The following is a 24,224-nucleotide window of genomic DNA, read 5'->3' as shown; positions in this document are numbered from 1 at the left end:
CAGTACAGGTTTAAATGTTCTAGTGGTTTTAGACTCCTACACAGTACAGGTTTAAATGTTCTAGTGGTTTTAGACTCCTACACAGTACAGGTTTAAATGTTGTAGTGGTTTTAGACTCCTACACAGTACAGGTTTAAATGTTGTAGTGGTTTTAGACTCCTACACAGTACAGGTTTAAATGTTGTAGTGGTTTTAGACTCCTACACAGTACAGGTTTAAATGTTGTAGTGGTTTTAGACTCCTACACAGTACAGGTTTAAATGTTGTAGTGGTTTTAGACTCCTACACAGTACAGGTTTAAATGTTCTAGTGGTTTTAGACTCCTACACAGTACAGGTTTAAATGTTGTAGTGGTTTTAGACTCCTACACAGTACAGGTTTAAATGTTGTAGTGGTTTTAGACTCCTACACAGTACAGGTTTAAATGTTCTAGTGGTATTTAGACTCCTACACAGTACAGGTTTAAATGTTGTAGTGGTTTTAGACTCCTACACAGTACAGGTTTAAATGTTCTAGTGGTTTTAGACTCCTACACAGTACAGGTTTAAATGTTGTAGTGGTTTTAGACTCCTACACAGTACAGGTTTAAATGTTGTAGTGGTTTTAGACTCCTACACAGTACAGGTTTAAATGTTGTAGTGGTTTTAGACTCCTACACAGTACAGGTTTAAATGTTCTAGTGGTATTAGACTCCTACACAGTACAGGTTTAAATGTTCTAGTGGTTTTAGACTCCTACACAGTACAGGTTTAAATGTTCTAGTGGTATTAGACTCCTACACAGTACAGGTTTAAATGTTGTAGTGGTTTTAGACTCCTACACAGTACAGGTTTAAATGTTGTAGTGGTTTTAGACTCCTACACAGTACAGGTTTAAATGTTGTAGTGGTTTTAGACTCCTACACAGTACAGGTTTAAATGTTCTAGTGGTTTTAGACTCCTACACAGTACAGGTTTAAATGTTGTAGTGGTTTTAGACTCCTACACAGTACAGGTTTAAATGTTCTAGTGGTTTTAGACTCCTACACAGTACAGGTTTAAATGTTCTAGTGGTTTTAGACTCCTACACAGTACAGGTTTAAATGTTCTAGTGGTTTTAGACTCCTACACAGTACAGGTTTAAATGTTGTAGTGGTTTTAGACTCCTACACAGTACAGGTTTAAATGTTCTAGTGGTATTAGACTCCTACACAGTACAGGTTTAAATGTTGTAGTGGTTTTAGACTCCTACACAGTACAGGTTTAAATGTTCTAGTGGTTTTAGACTCCTACACAGTACAGGTTTAAATGTTCTAGTGGTTTTAGACTCCTACACAGTACAGGTTTAAATGTTCTAGTGGTTTTAGACTCCTACACAGTACAGGTTTAAATGTTCTAGTGGTTTTAGACTCCTACACAGTACAGGTTTAAATGTTCTAGTGGTTTTAGACTCCTACACAGTACAGGTTTAAATGTTGTAGTGGTTTTAGACTCCTACACAGTACAGGTTTAAATGTTGTAGTGGTTTTAGACTCCTACACAGTACAGGTTTAAATGTTGTAGTGGTTTTAGACTCCTACACAGTACAGGTTTAAATGTTGTAGTGGTTTTAGACTCCTACACAGTACAGGTTTAAATGTTGTAGTGGTTTTAGACTCCTACACAGTACAGGTTTAAATGTTGTAGTGGTTTTAGACTCCTACACAGTACAGGTTTAAATGTTCTAGTGGTTTTAGACTCCTACACAGTACAGGTTTAAATGTTCTAGTGGTTTTAGACTCCTACACAGTACAGGTTTAAATGTTCTAGTGGTTTTAGACTCCTACACAGTACAGGTTTAAATGTTCTAGTGGTTTTAGACTCCTACACAGTACAGGTTTAAATGTTCTAGTGGTTTTAGACTCCTACACAGTACAGGTTTAAATGTTGTAGTGGTTTTAGACTCCTACACAGTACAGGTTTAAATGTTCTAGTGGTTTTAGACTCCTACACAGTACAGGTTTAAATGTTGTAGTGGTTTTAGACTCCTACACAGTACAGGTTTAAATGTTGTAGTGGTTTTAGACTCCTACACAGTACAGGTTTAAATGTTCTAGTGGTTTTAGACTCCTACACAGTACAGGTTTAAATGTTCTAGTGGTTTTAGACTCCTACACAGTACAGGTTTAAATGTTGTAGTGGTTTTAGACTCCTACACAGTACAGGTTTAAATGTTGTAGTGGTTTTAGACTCCTACACAGTACAGGTTTAAATGTTGTAGTGGTTTTAGACTCCTACACAGTACAGGTTTAAATGTTCTAGTGGTTTTAGACTCCTACACAGTACAGGTTTAAATGTTCTAGTGGTTTTAGACTCCTACACAGTACAGGTTTAAATGTTCTAGTGGTTTTAGACTCCTACACAGTACAGGTTTAAATGTTGTAGTGGTATTAGACTCCTACACAGTACAGGTTTAAATGTTGTAGTGGTTTTAGACTCCTACACAGTACAGGTTTAAATGTTGTAGTGGTTTTAGACTCCTACACAGTACAGGTTTAAATGTTGTAGTGGTTTTAGACTCCTACACAGTACAGGTTTAAATGTTCTAGTGGTATTAGACTCCTACACAGTACAGGTTTAAATGTTGTAGTGGTTTTAGACTCCTACACAGTACAGGTTTAAATGTTCTAGTGGTTTTAGACTCCTACACAGTACAGGTTTAAATGTTCTAGTGGTTTTAGACTCCTACACAGTACAGGTTTAAATGTTGTAGTGGTTTTAGACTCCTACACAGTACAGGTTTAAATGTTGTAGTGGTTTTAGACTCCTACACAGTACAGGTTTAAATGTTGTAGTGGTTTTAGACTCCTACACAGTACAGGTTTAAATGTTGTAGTGGTTTTAGACTCCTACACAGTACAGGTTTAAATGTTCTAGTGGTTTTAGACTCCTACACAGTACAGGTTTAAATGTTCTAGTGGTTTTAGACTCCTACACAGTACAGGTTTAAATGTTGTAGTGGTTTTAGACTCCTACACAGTACAGGTTTAAATGTTGTAGTGGTTTTAGACTCCTACACAGTACAGGTTTAAATGTTCTAGTGGTTTTAGACTCCTACACAGTACAGGTTTAAATGTTGTAGTGGTTTTAGACTCCTACACAGTACAGGTTTAAATGTTGTAGTGGTTTTAGACTCCTACACAGTACAGGTTTAAATGTTCTAGTGGTTTTAGACTCCTACACAGTACAGGTTTAAATGTTGTAGTGGTTTTAGACTCCTACACAGTACAGGTTTAAATGTTGTAGTGGTTTTAGACTCCTACACAGTACAGGTTTAAATGTTGTAGTGGTTTTAGACTCCTACACAGTACAGGTTTAAATGTTCTAGTGGTTTTAGACTCCTACACAGTACAGGTTTAAATGTTGTAGTGGTTTTAGACTCCTACACAGTACAGGTTTAAATGTTCTAGTGGTTTTAGACTCCTACACAGTACAGGTTTAAATGTTCTAGTGGTTTTAGACTCCTACACAGTACAGGTTTAAATGTTCTAGTGGTTTTAGACTCCTACACAGTACAGGTTTAAATGTTGTAGTGGTATTAGACTCCTACACAGTACAGGTTTAAATGTTGTAGTGGTTTTAGACTCCTACACAGTACAGGTTTAAATGTTGTAGTGGTTTTAGACTCCTACACAGTACAGGTTTAAATGTTGTAGTGGTTTTAGACTCCTACACAGTACAGGTTTAAATGTTGTAGTGGTTTTAGACTCCTACACAGTACAGGTTTAAATGTTCTAGTGGTTTTAGACTCCTACACAGTACAGGTTTAAATGTTCTAGTGGTTTTAGACTCCTACACAGTACAGGTTTAAATGTTGTAGTGGTTTTAGACTCCTACACAGTACAGGTTTAAATGTTCTAGTGGTTTTAGACTCCTACACAGTACAGGTTTAAATGTTGTAGTGGTTTTAGACTCCTACACAGTACAGGTTTAAATGTTGTAGTGGTTTTAGACTCCTACACAGTACAGGTTTAAATGTTCTAGTGGTTTTAGACTCCTACACAGTACAGGTTTAAATGTTGTAGTGGTTTTAGACTCCTACACAGTACAGGTTTAAATGTTGTAGTGGTTTTAGACTCCTACACAGTACAGGTTTAAATGTTCTAGTGGTTTTAGACTCCTACACAGTACAGGTTTAAATGTTGTAGTGGTTTTAGACTCCTACACAGTACAGGTTTAAATGTTCTAGTGGTTTTAGACTCCTACACAGTACAGGTTTAAATGTTGTAGTGGTTTTAGACTCCTACACAGTACAGGTTTAAATGTTGTAGTGGTTTTAGACTCCTACACAGTACAGGTTTAAATGTTGTAGTGGTTTTAGACTCCTACACAGTACAGGTTTAAATGTTCTAGTGGTTTTAGACTCCTACACAGTACAGGTTTAAATGTTGTAGTGGTTTTAGACTCCTACACAGTACAGGTTTAAATGTTCTAGTGGTTTTAGACTCCTACACAGTACAGGTTTAAATGTTGTAGTGGTTTTAGACTCCTACACAGTACAGGTTTAAATGTTGTAGTGGTTTTAGACTCCTACACAGTACAGGTTTAAATGTTGTAGTGGTTTTAGACTCCTACACAGTACAGGTTTAAATGTTGTAGTGGTTTTAGACTCCTACACAGTACAGGTTTAAATGTTGTAGTGGTTTTAGACTCCTACACAGTACAGGTTTAAATGTTCTAGTGGTTTTAGACTCCTACACAGTACAGGTTTAAATGTTGTAGTGGTTTTAGACTCCTACACAGTACAGGTTTAAATGTTGTAGTGGTTTTAGACTCCTACACAGTACAGGTTTAAATGTTGTAGTGGTTTTAGACTCCTACACAGTACAGGTTTAAATGTTCTAGTGGTTTTAGACTCCTACACAGTACAGGTTTAAATGTTCTAGTGGTTTTAGACTCCTACACAGTACAGGTTTAAATGTTCTAGTGGTTTTAGACTCCTACACAGTACAGGTTTAAATGTTGTAGTGGTTTTAGACTCCTACACAGTACAGGTTTAAATGTTCTAGTGGTTTTAGACTCCTACACAGTACAGGTTTAAATGTTCTAGTGGTTTTAGACTCCTACACAGTACAGGTTTAAATGTTCTAGTGGTTTTAGACTCCTACACAGTACAGGTTTAAATGTTGTAGTGGTTTTAGACTCCTACACAGTACAGGTTTAAATGTTGTAGTGGTTTTAGACTCCTACACAGTACAGGTTTAAATGTTGTAGTGGTTTTAGACTCCTACACAGTACAGGTTTAAATGTTCTAGTGGTTTTAGACTCCTACACAGTACAGGTTTAAATGTTGTAGTGGTTTTAGACTCCTACACAGTACAGGTTTAAATGTTGTAGTGGTTTTAGACTCCTACACAGTACAGGTTTAAATGTTCTAGTGGTTTTAGACTCCTACACAGTACAGGTTTAAATGTTGTAGTGGTTTTAGACTCCTACACAGTACAGGTTTAAATGTTCTAGTGGTTTTAGACTCCTACACAGTACAGGTTTAAATGTTGTAGTGGTTTTAGACTCCTACACAGTACAGGTTTAAATGTTCTAGTGGTTTTAGACTCCTACACAGTACAGGTTTAAATGTTCTAGTGGTTTTAGACTCCTACACAGTACAGGTTTAAATGTTGTAGTGGTTTTAGACTCCTACACAGTACAGGTTTAAATGTTGTAGTGGTTTTAGACTCCTACACAGTACAGGTTTAAATGTTGTAGTGGTTTTAGACTCCTACACAGTACAGGTTTAAATGTTGTAGTGGTTTTAGACTCCTACACAGTACAGGTTTAAATGTTCTAGTGGTTTTAGACTCCTACACAGTACAGGTTTAAATGTTCTAGTGGTTTTAGACTCCTACACAGTACAGGTTTAAATGTTGTAGTGGTTTTAGACTCCTACACAGTACAGGTTTAAATGTTCTAGTGGTTTTAGACTCCTACACAGTACAGGTTTAAATGTTCTAGTGGTTTTAGACTCCTACACAGTACAGGTTTAAATGTTCTAGTGGTTTTAGACTCCTACACAGTACAGGTTTAAATGTTCTAGTGGTTTTAGACTCCTACACAGTACAGGTTTAAATGTTCTAGTGGTTTTAGACTCCTACACAGTACAGGTTTAAATGTTCTAGTGGTTTTAGACTCCTACACAGTACAGGTTTAAATGTTCTAGTGGTTTTAGACTCCTACACAGTACAGGTTTAAATGTTCTAGTGGTTTTAGACTCCTACACAGTACAGGTTTAAATGTTGTAGTGGTTTTAGACTCCTACACAGTACAGGTTTAAATGTTGTAGTGGTTTTAGACTCCTACACAGTACAGGTTTAAATGTTGTAGTGGTTTTAGACTCCTACACAGTACAGGTTTAAATGTTGTAGTGGTTTTAGACTCCTACACAGTACAGGTTTAAATGTTGTAGTGGTTTTAGACTCCTACACAGTACAGGTTTAAATGTTGTAGTGGTTTTAGACTCCTACACAGTACAGGTTTAAATGTTGTAGTGGTTTTAGACTCCTACACAGTACAGGTTTAAATGTTGTAGTGGTTTTAGACTCCTACACAGTACAGGTTTAAATGTTGTAGTGGTTTTAGACTCCTACACAGTACAGGTTTAAATGTTCTAGTGGTTTTAGACTCCTACACAGTACAGGTTTAAATGTTGTAGTGGTTTTAGACTCCTACACAGTACAGGTTTAAATGTTCTAGTGGTTTTAGACTCCTACACAGTACAGGTTTAAATGTTGTAGTGGTTTTAGACTCCTACACAGTACAGGTTTAAATGTTGTAGTGGTTTTAGACTCCTACACAGTACAGGTTTAAATGTTCTAGTGGTTTTAGACTCCTACACAGTACAGGTTTAAATGTTGTAGTGGTTTTAGACTCCTACACAGTACAGGTTTAAATGTTCTAGTGGTTTTAGACTCCTACACAGTACAGGTTTAAATGTTCTAGTGGTTTTAGACTCCTACACAGTACAGGTTTAAATGTTGTAGTGGTTTTAGACTCCTACACAGTACAGGTTTAAATGTTCTAGTGGTTTTAGACTCCTACACAGTACAGGTTTAAATGTTGTAGTGGTTTTAGACTCCTACACAGTACAGGTTTAAATGTTGTAGTGGTTTTAGACTCCTACACAGTACAGGTTTAAATGTTGTAGTGGTTTTAGACTCCTACACAGTACAGGTTTAAATGTTCTAGTGGTTTTAGACTCCTACACAGTACAGGTTTAAATGTTGTAGTGGTTTTAGACTCCTACACAGTACAGGTTTAAATGTTGTAGTGGTTTTAGACTCCTACACAGTACAGGTTTAAATGTTGTAGTGGTTTTAGACTCCTACACAGTACAGGTTTAAATGTTGTAGTGGTTTTAGACTCCTACACAGTACAGGTTTAAATGTTCTAGTGGTTTTAGACTCCTACACAGTACAGGTTTAAATGTTGTAGTGGTTTTAGACTCCTACACAGTACAGGTTTAAATGTTGTAGTGGTTTTAGACTCCTACACAGTACAGGTTTAAATGTTGTAGTGGTATTAGACTCCTACACAGTACAGGTTTAAATGTTCTAGTGGTTTTAGACTCCTACACAGTACAGGTTTAAATGTTCTAGTGGTTTTAGACTCCTACACAGTACAGGTTTAAATGTTGTAGTGGTTTTAGACTCCTACACAGTACAGGTTTAAATGTTGTAGTGGTTTTAGACTCCTACACAGTACAGGTTTAAATGTTGTAGTGGTTTTAGACTCCTACACAGTACAGGTTTAAATGTTGTAGTGGTTTTAGACTCCTACACAGTACAGGTTTAAATGTTGTAGTGGTTTTAGACTCCTACACAGTACAGGTTTAAATGTTCTAGTGGTTTTAGACTCCTACACAGTACAGGTTTAAATGTTGTAGTGGTTTTAGACTCCTACACAGTACAGGTTTAAATGTTGTAGTGGTTTTAGACTCCTACACAGTACAGGTTTAAATGTTGTAGTGGTTTTAGACTCCTACACAGTACAGGTTTAAATGTTCTAGTGGTTTTAGACTCCTACACAGTACAGGTTTAAATGTTCTAGTGGTTTTAGACTCCTACACAGTACAGGTTTAAATGTTCTAGTGGTTTTAGACTCCTACACAGTACAGGTTTAAATGTTGTAGTGGTTTTAGACTCCTACACAGTACAGGTTTAAATGTTGTAGTGGTTTTAGACTCCTACACAGTACAGGTTTAAATGTTGTAGTGGTTTTAGACTCCTACACAGTACAGGTTTAAATGTTCTAGTGGTTTTAGACTCCTACACAGTACAGGTTTAAATGTTCTAGTGGTTTTAGACTCCTACACAGTACAGGTTTAAATGTTGTAGTGGTTTTAGACTCCTACACAGTACAGGTTTAAATGTTCTAGTGGTTTTAGACTCCTACACAGTACAGGTTTAAATGTTCTAGTGGTTTTAGACTCCTACACAGTACAGGTTTAAATGTTCTAGTGGTTTTAGACTCCTACACAGTACAGGTTTAAATGTTCTAGTGGTTTTAGACTCCTACACAGTACAGGTTTAAATGTTCTAGTGGTTTTAGACTCCTACACAGTACAGGTTTAAATGTTGTAGTGGTTTTAGACTCCTACACAGTACAGGTTTAAATGTTGTAGTGGTTTTAGACTCCTACACAGTACAGGTTTAAATGTTGTAGTGGTTTTAGACTCCTACACAGTACAGGTTTAAATGTTCTAGTGGTTTTAGACTCCTACACAGTACAGGTTTAAATGTTGTAGTGGTTTTAGACTCCTACACAGTACAGGTTTAAATGTTCTAGTGGTTTTAGACTCCTACACAGTACAGGTTTAAATGTTCTAGTGGTTTTAGACTCCTACACAGTACAGGTTTAAATGTTCTAGTGGTTTTAGACTCCTACACAGTACAGGTTTAAATGTTGTAGTGGTTTTAGACTCCTACACAGTACAGGTTTAAATGTTCTAGTGGTTTTAGACTCCTACACAGTACAGGTTTAAATGTTGTAGTGGTTTTAGACTCCTACACAGTACAGGTTTAAATGTTCTAGTGGTTTTAGACTCCTACACAGTACAGGTTTAAATGTTCTAGTGGTTTTAGACTCCTACACAGTACAGGTTTAAATGTTGTAGTGGTTTTAGACTCCTACACAGTACAGGTTTAAATGTTGTAGTGGTTTTAGACTCCTACACAGTACGGGTTTAAATGTTGTAGTGGTTTTAGACTCCTACACAGTACAGGTTTAAATGTTGTAGTGGTTTTAGACTCCTACACAGTACAGGTTTAAATGTTCTAGTGGTTTTAGACTCCTACACAGTACAGGTTTAAATGTTCTAGTGGTTTTAGACTCCTACACAGTACAGGTTTAAATGTTGTAGTGGTTTTAGACTCCTACACAGTACAGGTTTAAATGTTGTAGTGGTTTTAGACTCCTACACAGTACAGGTTTAAATGTTCTAGTGGTTTTAGACTCCTACACAGTACAGGTTTAAATGTTGTAGTGGTTTTAGACTCCTACACAGTACAGGTTTAAATGTTCTAGTGGTTTTAGACTCCTACACAGTACAGGTTTAAATGTTCTAGTGGTTTTAGACTCCTACACAGTACAGGTTTAAATGTTCTAGTGGTTTTAGACTCCTACACAGTACAGGTTTAAATGTTCTAGTGGTTTTAGACTCCTACACAGTACAGGTTTAAATGTTCTAGTGGTTTTAGACTCCTACACAGTACAGGTTTAAATGTTCTAGTGGTTTTAGACTCCTACACAGTACAGGTTTAAATGTTCTAGTGGTTTTAGACTCCTACACAGTACAGGTTTAAATGTTGTAGTGGTTTTAGACTCCTACACAGTACAGGTTTAAATGTTGTAGTGGTTTTAGACTCCTACACAGTACAGGTTTAAATGTTGTAGTGGTTTTAGACTCCTACACAGTACAGGTTTAAATGTTGTAGTGGTTTTAGACTCCTACACAGTACAGGTTTAAATGTTGTAGTGGTTTTAGACTCCTACACAGTACAGGTTTAAATGTTCTAGTGGTTTTAGACTCCTACACAGTACAGGTTTAAATGTTGTAGTGGTTTTAGACTCCTACACAGTACAGGTTTAAATGTTGTAGTGGTTTTAGACTCCTACACAGTACAGGTTTAAATGTTGTAGTGGTTTTAGACTCCTACACAGTACGGGTTTAAATGTTGTAGATGTTTTAGACTCCTACACAGTACAGGTTTAAATGTTCTAGTGGTTTTAGACTCCTACACAGTACAGGTTTAAATGTTGTAGTGGTTTTAGACTCCTACACAGTACAGGTTTAAATGTTCTAGTGGTTTTAGACTCCTACACAGTACAGGTTTAAATGTTCTAGTGGTTTTAGACTCCTACACAGTACAGGTTTAAATGTTCTAGTGGTTTTAGACTCCTACACAGTACAGGTTTAAATGTTCTAGTGGTTTTAGACTCCTACACAGTACAGGTTTAAATGTTCTAGTGGTTTTAGACTCATACACAGTACAGGTTTAAATGTTCTAGTGGTATTAGACTCGTACACAGTACAGGTTTAAATGTTCTAGTGGTTTTAGACTCCTACACAGTACAGGTTTAAATGTTCTAGTGGTTTTAGACTCCTACACAGTACAGGTTTAAATGTTCTAGTGGTATTAGACTCCTACACAGTGCAGGTTTAAATGTTCTAGTGGTATTAGACTCCTACACAGTACAGGTTTAAATGTTGTAGTGGTATTAGACTCCTACACAGTACAGGTTTAAATGTTGTAGTGGTTTTAGACTCCTACACAGTACAGGTTTAAAATTTGTAGTGGTATTAGACTCCTACACAGTACAGGTTTAAATGTTGTAGTGGTATTAGACTCCTACACAGTACAGGTTTAAATGTTGTAGTGGTTTTAGACTCCTACACAGTACAGGTTTAAATGTTGTAGTGGTTTTAGACTCCTACACAGTACAGGTTTAAATGTTCTAGTGGTTTTAGACTCCTACACAGTACAGGTTTAAATGTTCTAGTGGTTTTAGACTCCTACACAGTACAGGTTTAAATGTTGTAGTGGTTTTAGACTCCTACACAGTACAGGTTTAAATGTTGTAGTGGTTTTAGACTCCTACACAGTACGGGTTTAAATGTTGTAGTGGTATTAGACTCCTACACAGTACAGGTTTAAATGTTGTAGTGGTTTTAGACTCCTACACAGTATGGGTTTAAATGTTGTAGTGGTTTTAGACTCCTACACAGTACAGGTTTAAATGTTGTAGTGGTTTTAGACTCCTACACAGTACAGGTTTAAATATTCTAGTGGTATTAGACTCCTACACAGTACAGGTTTAAATGTTGTAGTGGTTTTAGACTCCTACACAGTACAGGTTTAAATGTTGTAGTGTGGTTAGACTCCTACACAGTACAGGTTTAAATGTTCTAGTGGTATTAGACTCCTACACAGTACAGGTTTAAATGTTGTAGTGGTTTTAGACTCCTACACAGTACAGGTTTAAATGTTCTAGTGGTTTTAGACTCCTACACAGTACAGGTTTAAATGTTGTAGTGGTATTAGACTCCTACACAGTACAGGTTTAAATGTTCTAGTGGTTTTAGACTCCTACACAGTACAGGTTTAAATGTTGTAGTGGTTTTAGACTCCTACACAGTACAGGTTTAAATGTTGTAGTGGTTTTAGACTCCTACACAGTACAGGTTTAAATATTCTAGTGGTTTTAGACTCCTACACAGTACAGGTTTAAATGTTCTAGTGGTTTTAGACTCCTACACAGTACAGGTTTAAATGTTCTAGTGGTTTTAGACTCCTACACAGTACAGGTTTAAATGTTCTAGTGGTATTAGACTCCTACACAGTACAGGTTTAAATGTTGTAGTGTGGTTAGACTCCTACACAGTACAGGTTTAAATGTTCTAGTGGTATTAGACTCCTACACAGTACAGGTTTAAATGTTGTAGTGGTTTTAGACTCCTACACAGTACAGGTTTAAATGTTCTAGTGGTATTAGACTCCTACACAGTACAGGTTTAAATATTCTAGTGGTATTAGACTCCTACACAGTACAGGTTTAAATGTTGTAGTGGTTTTAGACTCCTACACAGTACAGGTTTAAATGTTCTAGTGGTATTAGACTCCTACACAGTACAGGTTTAAATGTTGTAGTGGTTTTAGACTCCTACACAGTACAGGTTTAAATGTTCTAGTGGTTTTAGACTCCTACACAGTACAGGTTTAAATGTTCTAGTGGTTATAGACTCCTACACAGTACAGGTTTAAATGTTCTAGTGGTTTTAGACTCCTACACAGTACAGGTTTAAATGTTCTAGTGGTATTAGACTCCTACACAGTACAGGTTTACATGTTGTAGTGGTATTAGACTCCTACACAGTACAGGTTTAAATGTTCTAGTGGTTTTAGACTCCTACACAGTACAGGTTTAAATGTTGTAGTGGTTTTAGACTCCTACACAGTACAGGTTTAAATGTTGTAGTGGTTTTAGACTCCTACACAGTACAGGTTTAAATGTTGTAGTGGTTTTAGACTCCTACACAGTACAGGTTTAAATGTTCTAGTGGTCTTAGATGTCTGAAGGTGAGAGGCTAAGAGGTCAGAGTTCAGTGGTAGTGAGTGACCCTGTGGGGGCTGGGTTACAGTTCCTCTCCAGGACGGTAAACATTGTGATATCCTGTTGGCAACCAGCCAGATCCCTACTGTCAACACACAAACACACACACACCTTTTCAATACAGACACACACACACACACCTACACACACTTAATCAGAATACCCCTGCCAGAGTAAAACCAGGAACCCCAGATAGAATATGCTTGTTTATGTGTGTATGTTGTTGCTGAACCAGCACTTATAACCATCTAACCGTATAACTCTCTCTGTGTGTGTAGGTGTTGAACAGGTACACGTCAGCCCCTCTGATCGCCGTGGCTCCAGCCCCCCTGGTGTCAATGTTGCCCTCTGTGTCTCTGTTGCCCTCTCCTGGTGGTGTGAGGGACTGCCTCAGGCTGAGGGGGCTGCCCTACACCGCCACCATAGAGGACATACTGGCCTTCCTAGGAGAATACACACACGACATCAGACCACACGGAGTACACATGGTGGTCAACCAACAGGTACACACACACACACACACACACACACACACACACACACACACACACACACACACACACACACACACACACACACACACACACACACACACACACACACACACACACACACACACACACTATACGTACTGATACTAGAGTTACCCTGCTTTGTGTGTGTATCTCCATAGGGTCGTCCGTCAGGGGACTGTTTCATCCAGATGCGTTCAGCGGAGCGGGCTTTCTCTGCCTCCCAGCGGGTCCACAAGCAGGTGATGTCTGGTCCGGGCCAGGCTGGCAAGCGAGGGGTTAACAGCCGCTATGTGGAGGTGTTCCCCTGTAGTGCTGAAGAGATGGGTCTGGTGTTGATGGGTGGATCCCTCTCACACACACACGTTCACACACACACCCGGACCAGGAGTGGGACAGGGCTCAGTCCGCCGCCATGTAAGTCCAGACGTAAGTGCTGCTGGGAGCTGGGCGCTTCGGGACCGCAGGGTAGGTGGGCTGCCACAGACCAGGGGGCAGGAAAGGGTGAGGGGTTAAAGGTCAGAGGTTAAATCTGGCCCCCTGTCTTCTTTTCTGTCTGGGTTCTCTCTGATCTAGATCTCTGGGAGGGCAGGAGCGTCTGACCTGACCAGAGGGGTAGGAACCTGGGGTGTGTGTCTGAGTGTGAGTGTGTGTGTTTGTGTGTGTTACCCCTTGTGGTTGGTGAAAATTCTGTGTGACTTTGGTGAATTTGCATGCGGGGAGAAATCTGTAGTTCACTGACTGTTCAATGTAAACATCTTCTTCACCCGCTCTGATTAAAAACAGTGTGTTCCAATGGTTTACGTGTGCTTGGCATGTGTGAGGCCTCTTGCCCAATTCCAAATGGATCCCAATTTAATGGACGTATTGGATAGGTGTGTAAGCAATATTACAAAAGTGACTTGAAGGTAGGGACTCAGGATTGATTTAGGATTGGGCTTGAGTCTTCCAGTCAGAGTGTGTCCAATCAGTGGGGCTGTGGGAGAGGTGGGTGGAGCTGAGCTCTGGTGTGTAGTGATGGTGATGTCTAGTCATTGGGCTCTGGTGTGTAGTGATGGAGATGTCTAGTCATTGGGCTCTGGTGTGTAGTGATGGTGTGTAGTGATGGTGGTGTCTAGTCATTGAGCTCTGGTGTGTAGTGATGGTGATGTCTAGTCATTGAGCTCTGGTGTGTAGTGATGGGGTGTAGTGATGGTGGTGTCTAGTCATTGAGCTCTGGTGTGTAGTGATGGAGATGTCTAGTCATTGAGCTCTGGTGTGTAGTGATGGAGATGTCTAGTCATTGAGCTCTGGTGTGTAGTGATGGAGATGTCTAGTCATTGAGCTCTGGTGTGTAGTGATGGTGTGTAGTGATGGTGGTGTCTAGTCATTGAGCTCTGGTGTGTAGTGATGGTGTGTAGTGATGGTGGTGTCTAGTCATTGAGCTCTGGTGTGTAGTGATGGAGATGTCTAGTCATTGAGCTCTGGTGTGTAGTGATGGAGATGTCTAGTCATTGAGCTCTGGTGTGTAGTGATGGTGATGTCTAGTCATTGAGCTCTGGTGTGTAGTGATGGTGATGTCTAGTCATTGAGCTCTGGTGTGTAGTGATGGAGATGTCTAGTCATTGGGCTCTGGTGTGTAGTGATGGTGGTGTCTAGTCATTGATCTCTGGTGTGTAGTGATGGAGATGTCTAGTCATTGAGCTCTGGTGTGTAGTGATGGTGATGTCTAGTCATTGAGCTCTGGTGTGTAGTGATGGTGATGTCTAGTCATTGGGCTCTGGTGTGTAGTGATGGTGTGTAGTGATGGTGTGTAGTGATGGTGGTGTCTAGTCATTGAGCTCTGGTGTGTAGTGATGGAGATGTCTAGTCATTGAGCTCTGGTGTGTAGTGATGGAGATGTCTAGTCATTGAGCTCTGGTGTGTAGTGATGGTGATGTCTAGTCATTCAGCTCTGGTGTGTAGTGATGGTGTGAAGTGATGGTGATGTCTAGTCATTGAGCTCTGGTGTGTAGTGATGGAGATGTCTAGTCATTGAGCTCTGGTGTGTAGTGATGGAGATGTCTAGTCATTGAGCTCTGGTGTGTAGTGATGGTGATGTCTAGTCATTGAGCTCTGGTGTGTAGTGATGGAGATGTCTAGTCATTGAGCTCTGGTGTGTAGTGATGGTGATGTCTAGTCATTGAGCTCTGGTGTGTAGTGATGGTGTGAAGTGATGGTGATGTCTAGTCATTGAGCTCTGGTGTGTAGTGATGGAGATGTCTAGTCATTGAGCTCTGGTGTGTAGTGATGTAGATGTCTAGTCATTGAGCTCTGGTGTGTAGTGATGGTGATGTCTAGTCATTGAGCTCTGGTGTGTAGTGATGGAGATGTCTAGTCATTGAGCTCTGGTGTGTAGTGATGGAGATGTCTAGTCATTGAGCTCTGGTGTGTAGTGATGGTGTGTAGTGATGGTGATGTCTAGTCATTGAGCTCTGGTGTGTAGTGATGGAGATGTCTAGTCATTGAGCTCTGGTGTGTAGTGATGGAGATGTCTAGTCATTGAGCTCTGGTGTGTAGTGATGGAGATGTCTAGTCATTGAGCTCTGGTGTGTAGTGATGGTGATGTCTAGTCATTGAACTCTGGTGTGTAGTGATGGAGATGTCTAGTCATTGAGCTCTGGTGTGTAGTGATGGTGTGTAGTGATGGTGATGTCTAGTCATTGAGCTCTGGTGTGTAGTGATGGAGATGTCTAGTCATTGAGCTCTGGTGTGTAGTGATGGTGATGTCTAGTCATTGAGCTCTGGTGTGTAGTGATGGTGTGTAGTGATGGTGGTGTCTAGTCATTGAGCTCTGGTGTGTAGTGATGGAGATGTCTAGTCATTGAGCTCTGGTGTGTAGTGATGGTGATGTCTAGTCATTGGACTCTGGTGTGTAGTGATGGTGGTGTCTAGTCATTGAGCTCTGGTGTGTAGTGATGGAGATGTCTAGTCATTGAGCTCTGGTGTGTAGTGATGGAGATGTCTAGTCATTGGGCTCTGGTGTGTAGTGATGGTGTGTAGTGATGGTGATGTCTAGTCATTGGGCTCTGGTGTGTAGTGATGGTGTGTAGTGATGGTGGTGTCTAGTCATTGAGCTCTGGTGTGTAGTGATGGTGGTGTCTAGTCATTGAACTCTGGTGTGTAGTGATGGTGGTGTCTAGTCATTGAGCTCTGGTGTGTAGTGATGGAGATGTCTAGTCATTGAGCTCTGGTGTGTAGTGATGGTGTGTAGTGATGGAGATGTCTAGTCATTGAGCTCTGGTGTGTAGTGATGGTGTGTAGTGATGGAGATGTCTAGTCATTGAGCTCTGGTGTGTAGTGATGGTGTGTAGTGATGGAGATGTCTAGTCATTGAGCTCTGGTGTGTAGTGATGGTGTGTAGTGATGGTGGTGTCTAGTCATTGAGCTCTGGTGTGTAGTCCCGTGTAGCTCAGTTGGTAGAGCATGGCGCTTGCAATTCCAGGGTTGTGGGTTTTGATTCCGACCGGGGACCAGTATGAAAATGTGTGCACTCAACACTGTAAATTGCTCTGGATGAGAGCGTCTGCTAAATGACTCAAATGTAAAACAGTCGTGGTGATGTAATAGTGAGGTCATTAGTGGGGTCAGGAGTCAAGCCCAAACACACGTCTGTAGAAACTAAAGGTGTTCGTTGAGGAGGGTGGTTGTTGCAGAAGCCTCTCCTAGAAACAAACTACGGCCGGACCATGTCACATAGCCATTGTAGACGACTGGGAAGCACACTGTAGTCTGCTTACAGCGGCCGTCTTTAGAGGGGACCAGGGGATCTGTAGTTCTCTGTGTGCCGTGTTGGGCATGTGTCCTTTCCGTGTCCTTGCCTTGGCGTGTTGTCTAACTACCCCTCCACCCCCAATCCCCCCTCCCCAGGTCTGTCTCCTCCCTCCTACTCCTTCCCACCCGTCCCTTCCATCCTGCCGGCTGAGGCTGCCGGCCTCTTCCCGCCCATTGGGCAGGTGCTGCTGAGTCCCCGCCCCCTAGGACCTGGACAAGCCTACTACCCAGCTAGCACTCAGCTCTACATGAACTACACTGCATACTATCCCAGGTAAGGACTATTATGGCTTGTGGGGAAGGACATACACAAGGGTAGTTAATAACTGAACAGTAGTGTGGTATCAGACGGAAGAGCAAACAGCACTAAGACCACAATGACCTCTCTCTCCTCTCTTCTCACTCTCTTCTCCCTCTCTCTCCTCTCTTCTCACTCTCTTCTCCCTCTCCTCTCTTTGCCCTCTCTCTCCCCGCTCTTCGCCCTCTCTCTCTCCTCTCTTCGCACTCTCTTCTCCCTCTCTCTCCTCTCTTCTCACCCTCTCCTCACCCCCTCTCTCCTCTCTTCTCCCTCTCTCTCCTCTCTTCTCACTCTCTTCTCCCTCTCCTCTCTTTGCCCTCTCTCTCTCCGCTCTTCGCCCTCTCTCTCTCCTCTCTTCTCACTCTCTTCTCCCTCTCTCTCTCCTCTCTTCGCACTCTCTTCTCCCTCTCTCTCCTCTCTTCTCACCCTCTCCTCACCCCCTCTCTCCTCTCTTCTCCCTCTCTCTCCTCTCTTCTCACCCTCTCTCTCTCCTCACCCTCTCTCTCCTCTCTTCTCCCCCTCTCTCCTCTCTTCTCCCTCTCTATCCTCTCTTCTCCCTCTCTCTCCTCTCTTCTCACCCTCTCTCTCCTCACCCTCTCTCTCCTCTCTTCTCCCTCTCTCTCCTCTCTTCTCACCCTCTCCTCACCCTCTCTCTCCTCTCTTCTCACCCTCTCTCTCCTCACCCTCTCTCTCCTCTCTTCTCCCTCTCTCTCCTCTCTTCGCACTCTCTTCTCCCTCTCTCTCCTCTCTTCTCACCCTCTCCTCACCCTCTCTCTCCTCTCTTCTCCCCCTCTCTCCTCTCTCCTCTCTTCTCACCCTGTCTCTCTCCTCACCCTCTCTCTCCTCTCTTCTCCCCCTCTCTCCTCTCTTCTCCCTCTCTTCTCCCTCTCTCTCCTCTCTTCTCTCCCTCTCTCTCCTCTCTTCTCCCTCTCTCTCCTCTCTTCTCACCCTCTCCTCACCCTCTCTCTCCTCTCTTCTCCCCCTCTCTCCTCTCTTCTCCCTCTCTCTCCTCTCTCCTCTCTTCTCACCCTCTCTCTCTCCTCACCCTCTGTCTCCTCTCTTCTCCCCCTCTCTCTTCTCTTCTCCCTCTCTCTCCTCTCTTCTCCCTCTCTCTCCTCTCTTCTCACCCTCTCTCTCCTCACCCTCTCTCTCCTCTCTTCTCCCTCTCTCTCCTCTCTTCTCACCCTCTCCTCACCCTCTCTCTCCTCTCTTCTCCCCCTCTCTCCTCTCTTCTCCCTCTCTCTCCTCTCTTCTCACCCTCTCTCTCTCCTCACCCTCTGTCTCCTCTCTTCTCCCACTATCTCCTCTCTTCTCCCTCTCTCTCCTCTCTTCTCCCTCTCTCCTCTCTTCTCACCCTCTCTCTCTCCTCACCCTCTCTCTCCTCTCTTCTCACTCTCTCTCCTCTCTTCTCACCCTCTCTCTCTCCTCACCCTCTGTCTCCTCTCTTCTCCCCCTCTCTTCTCCCCCTCTCTCCTCACTTCTCCCTCTCTCTCCTCTCTTCTCCCTCTCTCCTCTCTTCTCACCCTCTCTCTCTCCTCACTCTCTCTCTCCTCTCTTCTTACTCTCTCTCCTCTCTTCTCACCCTTTCTCTCTCCTCTCTTCTCCCCTCCCTCTCTCCAGCCCCCCAGGTTCTCCCAACACTATAGGGTACTACCCCTCCTCCACCCCCCTGCCCTCCCCTGGGGGAGTGGTCCGTATGCATGGCCTCGCCTATAAAGAACTGCTCAACACCATTCAGGGATACCAGGTAAACAGTGTGTGTGTGTGTGTGTGTGTGTGTGTGTGTGTGTGTGTGTGTGTGTGTGTGTGTGTGTGTGTGTGTGTGTGTGTGTGTGTGTGTGTGTGTGTGTGTGTGTGTGTGCGCACTTGGACGTGTTTAACTATACTTGTGGGGAAGAGAAGTCCCCACAAGAATAGTAAACAAACATGTTGTTAGTCCCCACAGGGTGAAATGCTATTTCTAGGAGGTTTATGGTTAAGGTTGGAATTAGTGTTAGGGTAACACGGAACCCAAACCGGCTGCGCACGTGCTCCATCGTGCGCTATCGTGCATAAATGTATTTTGTCCCCCTACACCAAACGCGATCACGACACGCAGGTTAAAATATCAAAACAAACTCTGAACCAATGACATTAATTTGGGGACAGGTCGAAAAGCATTAAACATGTATGGCAATTTAGCTAGTTAGCCTGCACTTGCTAGCTAATTTGTCCTATTTAGCTAGCTTGCTGTTGCTAGCTAATTTGTCCTGGGATATAAACATTGATGTTATTTTACCTGAAATGCACAAGGTCCTCTACTCCTACAATTAATCCACACATAAAACGGCCAACCGAATCGTTTCTAGTCATCTCTCCTCCTTCCAGGCTTTTTCATCTTTGAACTTATATGGTGATCCATCAACACTTTCATAGTATTACCACGACAACCGGCAAAACTGTTCGTCTTTCAATCACCCACGTGGGTATAACCAATGAGAAGATGGCATGTGGGTACCTGCTTCTATAAACCAATGAGGAGATGGGAGAGGCAGGACTTGCTGCGCGATCTGCGTCAGAAATAGAAAGGAGTTCTATTTTAGCCCTTGGCATCGCAGACGCTCGTTGGCGCGCGTGAGCAGTGTGGGTGCAATAATTGAATAACATGGATTTCTAAATTTATTTTGCGACGCTCGCGCACGCGACGTGTCCGGTCTGGTCAGCATGTTAGAATTAGGTTTAGGTTTAGGAGCTAGGGTTAGTTTTAGGGTTAGGGGTTAGGTTTTGGCGTTAAGGTTAGGGTTAAGGTAGGTTTAGGGGTTAGGAAAAATAGGATTTTGAATGAGACTGAATTGTGTGTCCCCACACGCTTAGATATACAAGACTGTGTGTACGTTCATGTGTGTTAGAGAAAGTGTGTGTGTAAGGTGACCGGTATAGTATGTGTTGCCGTGTCCTCTCATGTCTCACGGTCGATCCAAAGGAAGTATTCAAATCTGCTAATGGAGGAGTGTACTACACTGTCAGGTATCCACTGTGTCTGCCTGGAGGCTATCAAACAAGTTAGTCAGGTCTACCCTTCCTGTTCTGTTCCCTCCCTCACAAACACCCACAGGCATTCTGTTGGGTGGATCTCCACTGCCTGCATGGACTTGATTTACAAGAGGCTGCTCCTCACTGATACACTAGGAAATAGCCAGTGAGTTCAGCCTGTGCTCATGAACATTAGTTTGGAAGTTGAGGTGATACTATATACTGTAGATAAATCAGCAGTAAGCATCTTGTAAAGGCTGACTCTTCTGAACACACAGCCCAGCCTGTCTCTGTCTCAGTCCGCTGTGTCTCTGTCCCCCTCAACACTATAGTACGCTACTGAGGATGGCCTTGTGCACGCTCATGCTAACATGCACGATCACGATCCCTCCCGGACCCTGCTCACACAGCCCAAAGAGTGGGTGTGTATTTAAGGGGTGTGTCCTAGGCAGGCGGAAGGTAAGGATTGGCTGACAGGGTCATGGGGCGTGTTTCTCCTTTCCTTCGTCTCCGGGACGACGTGGTTGTGGGTGTGGTTTGAGATTCCGGGTTACTAGGGGGTCACGGGGTAGAGTCTAGCTAGGGGGGATTTTAATGCCCCAAACCACACACTGTAAAAAAAGATGATGGTTCCAACAGAGAATGTTGTGTTGATCGGGACACAGAGTAGAAGTTCCCCCCCAACCACTGGTCCAGGATCAGATGTCTTCTACCCCCTGATGGTTCACATTTGGATTGTGTGTGTGTGTGTGTGTGTGTGTGTGTGTGTGTGTGTGTGTGTGTGTGTGTGTGTGTGTGTGTGTGTGTGTGTGTGTGTGGGGGGTATCTGATCTTAGATCTGTGGTTAGGATTGGGTATGTTGGATAATCTGATCCTAGATCTGTGGCAACATTTTTGTTGAGAAAACTCACAATCCTATTCCAGCTGATTTCCTTCTTGACATCTATATTTTTTACAGTGCAGATCAGATTACCCCACAAACCCAATTCTAACCTCTAGGATCAGAATACACCACACACCCAATCCTAACCTCAGATCTAGGATCAGATTTTTATTTTATTTAACTAGGTAAGTCAGTTAAGAACAAATTCTTATTTACAATGACGGCCAAGGAACAGTGGGTTAACCGCCTTGTTCAGGGGCAGAACAACAGATTTTTACCTTGTCAGCTCGGGGATTCGACCTAGCAACCATTTTGGTTACAGGCCCAACGCTCTAACCACATTCTCTGGTGGAACCTAGAACCGTACCTGTTCTATATGGTCAATTTCTACCTGGTGCTGTCTGACTCAGCCCTTCCAAAGTGTGTTCCCCTTTCCTCCCTGGGGCGTTGTAGTGTGCTAGATAGTGTTATCACTGCTGTACTAGTGTCAGGTGGGGAGCTGGTGGACTAGGTGATGGAATCCTCTGGTGCTGGGACAAGAAACCTTCAAAGCACATGGACTCCTTTCCTTGTACTGACGTTTTCTCTCTTTTCACTTCCTCTCTCTATCTTCCTCGCCCTCTCTCTCTCCCTGCCTCTCTCCCTCTCTCTGTAGAGTCCTATGGAGGCATTGCCTGGACTGAGCAGTATGATTGGTCAGTCCAGCAGCGGTGATGCTCTGATGCCCTTCCCCCCTCTCCTGACCAGGCAGGGAGGGCACTACCTGGACGTAAATATGCTGTAGAATGCTCAAAGATCCACACACTGTCACTCACTACCCACACACTATACCAGGAGGGCCAAGGGCCACATTGGGGTTTCACCCAGATCTGGAGGGCCACAGTGAAAAGTGGTTATATTTCCTTTTTTATATATAAGAGATGGCTCTCTATATTAAACTGTGCCGAAAGTTTGACACCCCTGCACCACAATATCACACAACACGCACATGCGCGCCCCCCCCCCCCCAAAGGACATGTGGGGGAATGTCCTGGCCTCCAGCTCTGATGTGTGTTCCCTGTCTGAGTTTTGTGGTATGTACAGTGTATATGCATGAGAGCAGAAATGTATTTTATATCAGAGCTTTGGCTCAGCCAAACAGCAGCTCTGTCTTATATTGCACATAGTATTTTAAAAAGCTTTCTAGAGACGTTCTAAGATGTTACAACCACTTCAGGAGACGTCTGTTAGAAGTAGAGCTGCGTTTTGTACTAATTATTGATCTGAACCTTTCTTCAGGACTTGCATGCATTTGTGTATGTGTGTAAGTGCTTGTGAATGCGTGTACGTGTGTGTGTGTGTGTGTGTGTGTGTGTGTGTATACGTGCGTGTGGATGTGTGTGTGTGTGAGAGAGAGAGAGAGAGAGAGGAATGTGCATACTGCACTACTCTCTCTAGATATGTATATGTCTATATTTTATTCTGCCTGTCTAAAAACGTTAAATTACATTTTATTTCTTTATACTTTCTATACTTTTACAATCCAATACTAGAACGTTGTATTAGGAAGCCTCCTGCATGAAGAAGTTAGTAGTGCTAGCTACACTCAGTTTGTTATGGCAAATATAAAGCACTGCTAACCAATCAGATGACTATACAGATTATACTGTATATCAACAGCATAGTGTCTGACATAAAGGTTACATGTAGTTAGTCAAATGCTGAATCACTCCCACACCCCTCCCATCTAACCTGTTTATGTTTGCCTAGTTCCACTCCACCCTTGCCTTTTGTATATGACGCCAAGCTGAGCCCAGAGCCAGGAGATTGCTAATCCTGTTGCCGGTGGTGTAAAGTACTTAAGTAAAAATACTTTAAAATACTACTTAAGTAGTTTTTGGGGGTATCTGTACTTTACTTTACTATTTATATTTTTGACAACTTTTACTTTTACTCCATTACGTTCCTAAATAAAAGGATGTACTTTTTTTTCCATACATTTTCCCTGACACCTAAAATTACAAGTTACATTTTGAATGCTCAGGCTGGACAGTAATATGGTCCAATTCACACACCTATCAATATAACGCGTTGTAATCCCTACTGCCTCAGATCTGGCGGACTCACGAAAATAAAATACCACGTTTGTAAATGAATTTACTTTATTTATGACAGTTGAGTACTTTATCCACCACTGTACTTAAGGACATTTAAAAGCAGATACTTTTAAACTTTTACTTAAGTCATTTTCTATGAAGTTATATTCACTTTTACTCAAGTATGACAATTGAGTACTTTTTCCACCACTGTACTTCAGTACATTTAAAACCAGATAATTTTAGACTTTTACTTAAGTAATTTTCTATTATCTTCACTTTTACTCAAGTATGACGAATGCTTACTTTTTCCACCACTGTCTATTGCCTTACCCAGCTTGGTCCCAACTCACTGTGATGGAGATTTACCACTGTGCTCTCTGATTCCTTACTGTAATGTCACTGTGCCTGCATCTCAACAGTCTACTTAACTGACATAAAAGGACATATTGTTCTCATCTATCATGAGTTTTCAGATCAGTGCAGACTAAGGAGACGAGGCATGGAGACGACTGCGCTTCAGACTATTGAAACTCAACAGTGTGTTTTACTCCCATGAAGGCCAGATTAGACCGTAGAGCTATAAATGGCCCATGATGATGTAATACGTTAATGATGTAATACATTGATGTCTGCTGTGACTGTGGGTCCCTGGCTGTCCAGGGAACTCTCCTGTGACCACACTGACACTAATAAATAGAACATGTGGAACAAGCCTGTCTGGGAAACTCATTGATTACAAATCAAACGCACTGTCTGCGAATTCATTATTCATTACAACAATCAAGTGATCAAATTGGAGTGAAGAACCTATGATGAGTGGGTCTGTGATTTGCTGCGTTCACACACTCCCACACCTCTCTCGTACTGCTAAGGTGAGGCCGCTGTTGACAGAATGTGGCTGGAGGACGAACACTGAGAACTCCCTGCCACGGTGTACTGACTCTGTCCCTCACACACCTTCTCTCACAGTACTATTGTCATCCTGAAACAGAGGTAATTCTAGCAGTAAAGAATGGAGGGAGAGAG

At 42.0% G+C, this 24,224-nt stretch overlaps 1 protein-coding gene across 4 annotated transcripts in view; it reads left to right on the top strand.

The window, feature by feature from the left end:
- Positions 1–23,909, top strand: part of LOC106605875 (epithelial splicing regulatory protein 1) — a 40,731-nt gene extending 16,822 nt beyond the window's left edge. Inside the window, exons 10-15 of one of the 4 annotated variants that reach the window (XM_045719011.1) lie at positions 12,902–13,126; positions 13,297–13,564; positions 17,024–17,201; positions 18,846–18,972; positions 20,570–20,696; positions 21,776–23,909. In XM_045719011.1, the coding sequence (XP_045574967.1) occupies positions 12,902–13,126; positions 13,297–13,564; positions 17,024–17,201; positions 18,846–18,972; positions 20,570–20,671 (900 nt within the window). In that variant the 3' untranslated portion in view covers positions 20,672–20,696; positions 21,776–23,909. The remainder of the gene's footprint in view (positions 1–12,901; positions 13,127–13,296; positions 13,565–17,023; positions 17,202–18,845; positions 18,973–20,569; positions 20,697–21,775) is intronic. The other 3 variants (XM_045719013.1, XM_045719010.1, XM_045719009.1) reach the window with 3 other exon arrangements.
- The last annotated feature ends 315 nt before the right edge of the window (positions 23,910–24,224 follow it).

Source organism: Salmo salar, chromosome ssa05 (assembly GCF_905237065.1).
Source record: "Salmo salar chromosome ssa05, Ssal_v3.1, whole genome shotgun sequence".
Taxonomy (NCBI): Eukaryota; Metazoa; Chordata; class Actinopteri; order Salmoniformes; family Salmonidae; genus Salmo; species Salmo salar.
Note: the sequence above shows the minus strand (reverse complement) of the source record. Positions and strands in the feature narration are given on the sequence as shown.